Below are 11,575 nucleotides of genomic sequence, written 5' to 3' on the forward strand. Positions count from 1 at the left end.
CGTGTATAAAGCTTTACAGACTAGTGGGATTCACCTTTAGTCAAATGTTACTACTTCAAAACATAGTGTGATTGCTGAGAAAAACAGAAGAACCAATGCATTGGCGTTGAGAGTGGGGCTTTAAAGGTAGCTAGGGGCTGTTGGGAAGTAGCTAAGGGCTCTTGGGAGGTAGCTAAGGACTGTTGGGAGGTAGATAAGGGCTGTTGGGAGGTAGCTAAGGGCTGTTGGGTGGTAGCTAAGGGCTGTTGGGAGGTAGCTAAGGGCTGTTGGGAGGTAGCTAAGGGCTGTTGGGTGGTAGCTAAGGGCTGTTGGGAGGTAGCTAAGGGCACTTGGGAGGTAGCTAAGGGCTCTTGGGTGGTAGCTAAGGGCTGTTGGGAGGTAGCTAAGGGCTGTTGGGTGGTAGCTAAGGGCTGTTGGGAGGTAGCTAAGGGCTGTTGGGAGGTAGCTAAGGGCTGTTGTGTGTGGCTCAGTCGGTAGAGCATGGCGCTTGCAACGCCAAGCGTCGTGGGTTCGATTCCCGCTGGGGCCACCCATATGTAAAAAAAAAAGTAGTGGCCCCAGCCGACTTGTAAGTCGCTTTGGACAAAAGCGTCTGCTAAATGGGATATATTTATATATTTTATTTATTTGTTGGGAGGTAGCTAAGGGCTGTTGGGAGGTAGCTAAGGGCTGTTGGGTGGTAGCTATGGGCTGTTGGGTGGTAGCTAAGGGCTGTTGGGAGGTAGCTAAGGGCTGTTGGGTGGTAGCTAAGGGATGTTGGGAGGTAGCTAAGGGCTGTTGGGTGGTAGCTAAGGACTGTTGGGAGGTAGATAAGGGCTGTTGGGAGGTAGCTAAGGGCTGTTGGGTGGTAGCTAAGGGCTGTTGGGTGGTAGCTAAGGGCTGTTGGGAGGTAGATAAGGGCTGTTGGGAGGTAGCTAAGGGCTCTTGGGAGGTAGCTAAGGGCTGTTGGGTGGTAGCTAAGGGCTGTTGGGTGGTAGCTAAGGGCTGTTGGGAGGTAGCTAAGGGCTGTTGGGAGGTAGCTAAGGGCTGTTGGGAGGTAGCTAAGGGCTGTTGGGTGGTAGCTAAGGGCTGTTGGGAGGTAGCTAAGGGCTGTTGGGTGGTAGCTATGGGCTGTTGGGAGGTAGCTAAGGGCTGTTGGGTGGTAGCTAAGGGCTGTTGGGTGGTAGCTAAGGGCTGTTGGGTGGTAGCTAAGGGCTGTTGGGTGGTAGCTAAGGGCTGTTGGGTGGTAGCTAAGGGCTGTTGGGTGGTAGCTAAGGGCTGTTGGGAGGTAGATAAGGGCTGTTGGGAGGTTGCTAAGGGATGTTGGGTGGTAGCTAAGGGCTGTTGGGTGGTAGCTATGGGCTGTTGGGAGGTTGCTATGGGGTGTTGTTAGGGTTATTGGTGACTCAAGAGTTATGAGGTCTCCCCTCAAGTGACCTGTAACCTCTAGCACCAGCAGCACCATGTCCCCATGGCCTGCATTCTAACCCATTACCTGTTAAACCCAGTGGTCAGCTCCCTCTTTCCATGGGTGTCTGTAAATGTAATTAAATTCAAACTGATAAAAGCTTTTCGGAACCTTTGTTGACACAAGCCCAGGTTTGTCCTTTTGAACGCCACTCTCAAACTCCCAGTCCCAGCCCTCTCAAATGGACACTTTATGTCTAGCTTGCTGTGGAAAAAGTAAATTTTCCTGGCTCCCTTATGAATGATTAGTGTGTGTTTAGGGATGGAAGTCCCTCAACAGTGCCCTCTAAAGCCATCATTTCCTCCAAACATCCAGAGCCCACAGCAAAGTTTCACTTCCTCTTCAACTTTCATGAGATTTCCAATGAAAGAAACACTGTTCTGAATCGCCAGCAAACGTCTCCCGTTACAAAGTCATCAAGTTCGTGTCTGTGGTTCAATTTTCTACAGGAAACATCTAGATAATTTCACAATACTTATCAAGGGAGATCAAATAGCAAGAAAAAGCCAGGAACAGAAGACACCTAACACACACACACACACACACACACACACACACACACACACACACACACACACACACACACACACACACACACACACACACACACACACACACACACACACACACACACACACACACACACACACACACACACACACACACACACATCCTAGATAGCAAATGCATGTTTTCTTAGCACACCCATTCCCAAGGCAGTATAATGGTGAAATGGTCAACACATGGCTTTCCCATGCCATGCTAAACCTACAACACAATCTCAGAGGAATGTTAGACAGAGCAATAACCAATACCATCTTGCCCCCTGCAGGGATGTTAACATTGACGTCAATCAAACAGCCGCTACTGTGGAAGGCTGTCAGTGCCTTTACTGCCCAGGGTCCAGGACAGGGCCTATCTGGAAGATAGATGTTGGTAACCTGAGTTGTCCTTTTATCCTCAGAGGTGGTCAAGCTGTTTAACACTACCCGGACTGATTGAATAGAGACACAAGGTATCCATTATCTACTGTGTAACACTACCCGGACTGATTGAATAGAGACAAGGTATCCATTATCTACTGTGTAACACTACCCGGACTACTTGAATAGAGACACAAGGTATCCATTATCTACTGTGTAACACTACCCGGACTGATTGAATAGAGACACAAGGTATCCATTATCTACTGTGTAACTCTACCCGGACTGATTGATTAGAGAGACAAGGTATCCATTATCTACTGTGTAACACTACCCGGACTGATTAGAGACACAAGGTATTCATTATCTACTGTGTAACACTACCTAGCTAACCCAGAATATATCTCCCCAAAACTAACTACCTAGCTAACCCAGCTATTTATCTCCCCAAACTGGCTACCTAGCTAACCCAGAATATATCTCCCCCACACTAACTACCTAGTTAACCCAGCTATTTATCTCCCCCAAACTAACTACCTAGCTAACCCAGAATATATCTCCCCCAAACTAACTACCGAGCTAACCCCGCATTTATCTCGTCCAAGCTAACTACCTAGCTAACCCAGCATTTATCTCGTCCAAACTAACTACCTAGCTAACCCAGCATTTTTCTCCCCCAATCTCACTACCTAGCTAACCCAGCTATTTATCTCCCCCAAACTAACTACCTAGCTAACCCCGCATTTATCTCGTCCAAGCGAACTATCTAGCTAACCCAGCATTTATCTGATCCAAACTAACTACCTAGCTAACTAAGCATTTCTCATCCAAACTAACTACCTAGCTAACCCAGCATTTCTCATCCAAACTAATTACCTAGCTAACCCAGCATTTATCTCCCCAAAACCAACTACCTAGCTAACCCAGCAATTATGTCCCCCAAACCAACTACCTAGCCAACCCAGCATTTATCTCGTCCAAATTAACTACCATGGCTAACCCAGCATTTATCTCATCCAAATTAACTACCTAGCCAACCCAGCATTTATCTCGTCCAAATTAACTACCATGGCTAACCCAGCATTTATCTCCCCCAAACCAACTACCCAGCTAACCCAGCATTTATCTCGTCCAAATTAACTACCATGGCTAACCCAGCATTTATCTCGTCCAAACCAACTACCTAGCTAACCCAGCATTTATCTCGTCCAAATTAACTACCATGGCTAACCCGGCATTTATCTAGTCCAAATTAACTACCTAGCCAACCCAGCATTTATCTCCCCCAAACCAACTACCCAGCTAACCCAGCATTTATCTCGTCCAAATTAACTACCATGGCTAACCCAGCATTTATCTCGTCCAAACCAACTACCTAGCTAACCCAGCATTTATCTCGTCCAAATTAACTACCATGGCTAACCCGGCATTTATCTAGTCCAAATTAACTACCTAGCCAACCCAGCATTTATCTCCCCCAAACCAACTACCCAGCTAACCCAGCATTTATCTCGTCCAAATTAACTACCATGGCTAACCCAGCATTTATCTCGTCCAAACCAACTACCTAGCTAACCCAGCATTTATCTCGTCCAAATTAACTACCATGGCTAACCCAGCATTTATCTCCCCCAAACCAACTACCTAGCTAACCCAGCATTTATCTCGTCCAAATTAACTACCATGGCTAACCCGGCATTTATCTAGTCCAAATTAACTACCTAGCCAACCCAGCATTTATCTCCCCCAAACCAACTACCTAGCCAACCCAGCGATTTATTTTGTCCAAACTAACACTAAAACTTGTCAAACTTCCCATCGTTGTTGATGTCACAAAAAGAGAAGAGGATACAGCAACAAAGTTGATGACTCAATGATTCCTGGGTGAGTCATTTCCTAATTGCTGAGAACCAAACTAACAGGATTGTGTCTAACTCATGAGCTTAACATGAAGATCAAAAACTAACGCAAACCAATTTCCATTACTGTTACTACTAACATATTCATTTCTCAGACATTCTTTTGAAACTAAATAATATATATCCTATTTATATATAGTACCAGTCAAAAGTTTTGACTATTTCCTACATTGTAGAATATTAGTGAAGACATCAAAACTATGAAATAACACATATGGAATCATGTAGTAACAAATGAAGTGTTGAACAAATAAAAAATAAATATATTATAGATAGCCCTATTTGGTAAAAGAAAAGACCAAGTCCATATTATGGCAAGAACAGCTCAAATAAGCAAAGAGAAACGACAGTCCATCATTACTTTAAGACATGAAGGTCAGTCAATACGGAAAATGTCAAGAACTTTGACAGACATTTTCATTAGAGTTACCAGACACATCTCAACATCAACTATTCAGAGGAGACTGTGTGAATCAGGCCTTCATGGACAAATTGCTGCAAAGAAACCACTACTAAAGGACACCAATAATAAGAAGAGACGTGCTTGGTCCAAGAAACACGAGTAATTGACATTTTTGGTTCCAACCACCGTGTCTTTGTGAGACACAGAGTAGGTGAAAGGATGATCTCAGCATGTGTGGTTCCCACCGTGAAGCATGGAAGAGGAGGTGTGGATGTGCTTTGCTGGTGACACTGTCAGTGATTTATTTCGAATTCAAGGCACACTTATTCAGCATGGCTACCACATCATTCTGCAGCAATACACCATCCCATCTTGTTTGTGCTTAGTGGGACTATCATTTGTTTTTCAACAGGACAATTACCCAAAACACACCTTCAGGCTGTGTAAGGGCTATTTGTCCAAGAAGAAGAGTGATGGAGTGCTGCATCAGATGACCTGGCCTCCACAATCACCCGACTTCAACCCAATAGAGATGGTTTGGGATGAGTTGGACCGCAGAGGGAAGGAAAAGCAGCCAACAAGTGCTCAGCATATGTGGGAACTCCTTCAAGACTGTTGGAAAAGCATTCCAGGTGAAGCTGGATGAGAGAATGCCGAGAGTGTGCAAAGCTGTCATCAAGGCAAAGGGTGGCTACTTTGAAGAATCTCAAATATAAAATATACTTTTTTGGTTACAACATGATTCCATATGTGTTATTTCCTAGTTTTGATGTCTTCACTATTATTCCACAATGTAGATAATTGTCAGAATAAAGAAATGTCCTTGAATGAGTAGGTGTGTCCAAACTTTTGACTGGTAGTGTGTACATATTATCAGAAAGCTAATAAAATAAAATGGTTTAGAAATAGTTGTCCAAGCTTCATGTTGTCTACTACAGCTAGACTAGCGACTACTACAGCTAGACTAGAGACTAGTACAGCTAGACTAGAGACTACTACAGCTAGACTAGAGACTACTACAGCTAGACCAGAGACTACTACAGCTAGACTAGAGACTAGTACAGCTAGACTAGAGACTACTACAGCTAGACTAGAGACTACTACAGCTAGACTAGAGACTACTATAGCTAGACTAGAGACTACTACAGCTAGACTAGAGACTACTACAGCTAGACTAGAGACTACTATAGCTAGACTAGAGACTACTATAGCTAGACTAGAGACTACTACAGCTAGACTAGAGACTACTACAGCTAGACTAGAGACTACTACAGCTTGACTAGAGACTACTACAGCTAGACTAGAGACTACTACAGCTCGACTAGAGACTACTACAGCTAGACTAGAGACTACTACAGCTAGACTAGAGACTACTACAGCTAGACCAGAGACGACTACAGCTAGACTAGAGACTACTAAAGCTGGATGTTTTAAACATTGGATCATTAAGTCATTAACACCTTTTACCAGATATTTTCTCTCCCAGGACTGTTGGGACGTTTTGCATTATAATAGATGATACATCCCAAATGGCACCCTATTCCCTATATAGTGAACTACTTTTGACCAGATCCCTATGGGCCCCGATCAAAAGTAATAGAGCTCTGGTCAAAAGTAGTGCACTATATAGGGAATAGGGTGCCATTGCCCATAGGACTCTGGTCAAAAGTAGTGCACTATATAGGGAATAGGGTGCCATTGCCCATAGGACTCTGGTCAAAAGTAGTGCACTATATAGGGAATAGGGTGCCATTGCCCATAGGACTCTGGTCAAAAGTAGTGCACTATATAGGGAATAGGGTGCCATTGCCCATAGGACTCTGGTCAAAAGTAGTGCACTATATAGGGAATAGGGTGCCATTGCCCATAGGACTCTGGTCAAAAGTAGTGCACTATATAGGGAATAGGGTGCCATTGCCCATAGGACTCTGGTCAAAAGTAGTGCACTATATAGGGAATAGGGTGCCATTGCCCATAGGACTCTGGTCAAAAGTAGTGCACTATATAGGGAATAGGGTGCCATTGTCCATAGGACTCTGGTCAAAAGATAAGAGCGTCTGCTAAATGACTTAAATGTAAATGTAAATGTAAAATTAGTGCACTATATAGGGAATAGGGTGCCATTGCCCATAGGACTCTGGTCAAAAGTAGTGCACTATATAGGGAATAGGGTGCCATTGCCCATAGGACTCTGGTCAAAAGTAGTGCACTATATAGGGAATAGGGTGCCATTGCCCATATGACTCTGGTCAAAAGTAGTGCACTATATAGGGAATAGGGTGCTATTGCCCATAGAACCCTGATCAAATGTAGTGCACTTTTTAGGGAATAGGGTGCCATTTAGAACGCACACTCTCTCTCATTTACACTGGCATCAGACTGTCCTGGCAGGACCCAACGACTGCAGAGGAGAAGTTCTCATAAAAGGATGAAGCAAAAAGAACGTCCCACTTCGACATGGAGCTGCTTGCCAACTGAACCCATTTTAACAAGGTTAATCCCAGCAGATGATTGAAAACAGACCTCGCTGCATGTCACTTTTTCAACAGCGAGTTATTATGGTTAGCGACTTAAATAGTTGGGCTACTGTTTCAGGAAGGAATTTCACTTATGTGCTCCTTATAACTGTCACCTTCATCACACTTACTCTCTCTGAAGGTTTAGATGTTACGCAAGCTGCTGTTTTGGACTGGAAAATGTACTAAATTTAGCATAGCTCAGTCAAATCAATTCCTTCTCACTGTACACCATCTATCTCTATTCTATGGGTATGTCCCAAATGGGCTCTGGTCAACAGTAGTGCACTACCCTATGGGCCCTGGTCAACAGTAGTGCACTACCCTATGGGCCCTGGTCAACAGTAGTACACTACCCTATGGGTCCTGGTCAACAGTAGTACACTACCCTATGGGTCCTGGTCAACAGTAGTGCACTACCCTATGGGCCCTGGTCAACAGTAGTACACTACCCTATGGGCCCTGGTCTACAGTAGTGCACCACCCTATGGGTCCTGGTAAACAGTAGTGCACTACCCTATGGGTCCTGGTCAACAGTAGTGCACTACCCTATGGGCCCTGGTCAACAGTAGTGCACTACCCTATGGGCCCTGGTAAACAGTAGTGCACTACCCTATGGGCCCTGGTCAACAGTAGTACACTACCCTATGGGTCCTGGTCAACAGTAGTGCACTACCCTATGGGTCCTGGTCAACAGTAGTACACTACCCTATGGGCCCTGGTCTACAGTAGTGCACCACCCTATGGGTCCTGGTAAACAGTAGTGCACTACCCTATGGGTCCTGGTCAACAGTAGTGCACTACCCTATGGGTCCTGGTCAACAGTAGTACACTACCCTATGGGTCCTGGTCAACAGTAGTGCACTACCCTATGGGTCCTGGTCTACAGTAGTGCACTACCCTATGGGTCCTGGTCAACAGTAGTGCACTACCCTATGGGTCCTGGTCAACAGTAGTGCACTACCCTATGGGTCCTGGTCTACAGTAGTACACTACCCTATGGGCCCTGGTCAACAGTAGTGCACTACCCTATGGGTCCTGGTCTACAGTAGTGCACTACCCTATGGGTCCTGGTCTACAGTAGTGCACTACCCTATGGGTCCTGGTAAACAGTAGTACACTACCCTATGGGCCCTGGTCTACAGTAGTGCACTACCCTATGGGTCCTGGTCTACAGTAGTACACTACCCTATGGGCCCTGGTCTACAGTAGTGCACTACCCTATGGACCCTGGTCAACAGTAGCACACTATACAAGGAATAGGGTGCAATTTGGGATGCAGACCTCATGGTAGAACTCAGTTCATCTGTTGGTTTTTTCGTTCAGTTTGACAATCTTAGTTCATCTTAGTCCTTCAATAAACCCACACGAAATGAAAATTCCTTATTTACCCCCAATGTAAAACTGATCAATCTTAATTAAAATATATTGTTTTAAGATATGCTCAGTACAAATGACAACAAAACGTTTTCAGATCTTCCTTCCTTAATGATGGCCTGCTTATCCATGCGCACTATATGTGTAGTCTACACTAGTAGGCTATAATACCAATATATTGACGTAGCATGTTGTAATAAATCAACTCGCTGTCAACTATTCAAATTAACAAGCATGTGAATAACATGTTTATATTACACTCACGTTGGCTTGCCGCAGATCTTGCGATGGTACCATTGCTTGCAGTTGGTGAAATATTTCTTGTCCGTCCCCTGTATCTTTTGCATCGCGCACACATTGGGTCTAAAAAGAGATGAGAGAATATTTCATTCAGTTTTATTTTACCGGCACATTTACAGTAGACACTTTGAGTTTGCCTATCACTTATATCGAATTTACCGGTTCACTTTACTTCAAGCAGTTGTGAAGTACAACACAGTATGCCATTAAAAATCAGTAGTTCTAGAAGGCTATATATTTTAAAACATAAAACATAAATCATGCTTTGTAATTATACGAACCAAAAGTTATGTTTCCTTTTGCCATTTGAAGTTGCAGAATGCAGAACTTTCTATGCGCACATTATCATTGGAGTAATAACGTATGCTCCTTACCCATGCTGTCTGCCTCTTATCCTGCTGTGCTGAAGAACTGATTGATAGGGTGACTTTGCAAAACAAATCGTTGCAATCAAGGTGAGCGCCAAAGTCAATAAAGTTAAGTGCTGCATCTTGGCCTTTTCCCCTTATTCTGTTGGCCTCCGATCTCCCGACAAGTCGGAGAACGGTGCGACCAGGAATATATAGTGAAGGACTAAACGGTTATAGGGAGGGGCGTGGAGAGTGAGCCAAGACACTTTACCACACACTTAAATAAAAAGTACAAATGAAAACTTAACCGAGTCGATCTTATTTTTTTTTGTATATATATATATATATTTTTTTTTTTTTTTACCGCAAATAGAGTAATGATATGAAAAGAAAATGTGTAGAATAGATTTAAACGAAAATAGATTAATTAATGTGAACAAATATATTTTTGAGATATCATTATTTGTCATCAAATTAATCCCAAATGCAATGCCATCCCTCGCCTGAGACATGAAGACTTGCATCAGCACCTCAAACTGATGCCTGGGCTTTAGCTCAGTTGCCTAACACATGACCCTGGTTTAAACCCGGTCAGTCACACATGAAGGTTATTTCACCTTCTGAGGACATCCACTGTAGAGAGTATCATAACCAGGACATCTATTTTACCACAGAACGTCTTAGTTTGTCCTCAACAAAGTTGATTTAGTCATTGGCCTGGACTGGGAACCCTGGACTGGGAACTCTGACAAAACTCCTTTTTGTTAAAACATCTGTCACACCCAGAGTGTTTCAGCAGGGATGAATCCATTGTTAACTGTTTCATTGGTTTTACTCTGTGGCTCAGCTGCACAGCACTAGAGCAATGTCAGGAGTATAGGTTCATTTCCTGCTGGTATATATTATTATATAAATTAACTTTGGAATTTAGAACTGGTAAACCAAAATAAAGCACAGTTGCGTTGGATCTCCTGCGAAAGATGTAAAGTTCCATCCAAGGAGGACATACTGTCTTTCTGATTATTATTTTTTTATGTCACTGACTGAGACCTGAATTACTTCAGCAGACCTGAAGCAGATCGTTATTGTTGGCTTCTTCCCCTGATCGCTACCATAGAAACAAACCGCACAACAGAGTTCCTTCTGTTATTTGAAGAAAAACAACGGACATTCACACTTTATTTCGATCGTCCGGATAGTAGTCCACATGCTCGACAGATAGTTTGTTGATCGTATGACCGTCTGTTGATAAGCGACTGCTTGCTAACGTTACGGTTAGGATGAGAATAAGAGTTAAGGTTAGGGTTAGGGTTAGGGTTAGGGTTAAGGTTAGGGCTAGGGTTAGGGTTAAGGTTAGGGTTAGGGTTAGGGTTAGGGTTAGGGCTAGGGTTAAGGTTAGGGCTAGGGTTAGGGTTAGGGTTAGGGTTAAGGTTAGGGCTAGGGTTAAGGTTAGGGTTAAGGTTAGGGTTAAGGTTAGGGTTAAGGTTAGGGTTAAGGTTAGGGTTAGGGTTAGGGTTAAGGTTAGGGTTTAGGTTAGGGCTCGGGTTAGGGTTAAGGTTAGGGTTAGGGTTAAGGTTAGGGTTAAGGTTAGGGTTAGGGTTAAGGTTAGGGTTAGGGTTAAGGTTAGGGTTAAGGTTAGGGTTAGGGTTAAGGTTAGGGTTAAGGCTCGGGTTAGGGTTAGGGTTAAGGTTAGGGTTAGGGTTAGGGTTAAGGTTAGGGTTAGGGTTAGGGTTAGGGTTAGGGCTAGGGTTAGGGTTAGGGTTAGGGCTAGGGTTAAGGTTAGGGCTAGTTTTAGGGTTAGGGTTAAGGTTAGGGCTAGGGTTAGGGTTAGGGTTAAGGTTAGGGCTAGGGTTAGGGTTAAGGTTAGGGTTAGGGTTAAGGTTAGGGCTAGGGTTAGGGTTAAGGTTAGGGTTAGGGTTAGGGTTAAGGTTAGGGCTAGGGTTAAGGTTAGGGCTAGGGTTAGGGTAGGGTTAGGGTTAAGGTTAGGGTTAGGGTAGGGTTAGGGTTAAGGTTAGGGTTAGGGTTAAGGTTAGGGTTAGGGTAGGGTTAGGGTTAAGGTTAAGGTCAGTAGATCGTTAGTTGAAATGTTACTGAAAGTCTGAAAAGCATCTTCAGATGGACTATACAAATAAAGAGTTTCCAAAAAGACACTTGAAGGAAACAAACCACTGATTAATTATTTCTAGTAATGTTATGCACATTTATTTTTACCTTTATTTAACAAGGCAAGTCAGTTAAAGAACAAATTCTTATTTTCAATGACAGCGGGTGGGTTAACTGCCTGTTCAGGGGCAGAATGACAGATTTGTATCTTGTCAGCTCAGGGATTTGAACTTGCAA

The 11,575-nt window shown here is 43.8% G+C and overlaps 1 protein-coding gene across 1 annotated transcript in view; it reads right to left on the bottom strand.

Moving 5' to 3' along the window:
- Positions 1-9,465, bottom strand: part of LOC135545469 (transforming growth factor-beta-induced protein ig-h3-like) — a 34,339-nt gene extending 24,874 nt beyond the window's left edge. Inside the window, exons 1-2 of the mRNA XM_064973100.1 lie at positions 9,260-9,465; positions 8,850-8,948 (exon numbers count right to left, since the gene is read on the bottom strand). Of these exons, the coding sequence (XP_064829172.1) occupies positions 8,850-8,948; positions 9,260-9,375 (215 nt within the window). The 5' untranslated portion in view covers positions 9,376-9,465. The remainder of the gene's footprint in view (positions 1-8,849; positions 8,949-9,259) is intronic.
- Between the last annotated feature and the right edge of the window lie 2,110 nt (positions 9,466-11,575).

The sequence above is a fragment of the Oncorhynchus masou genome, chromosome 9, assembly GCF_036934945.1.
Source record: "Oncorhynchus masou masou isolate Uvic2021 chromosome 9, UVic_Omas_1.1, whole genome shotgun sequence".
Lineage (NCBI taxonomy): Eukaryota > Metazoa > Chordata > Actinopteri > Salmoniformes > Salmonidae > Oncorhynchus > Oncorhynchus masou.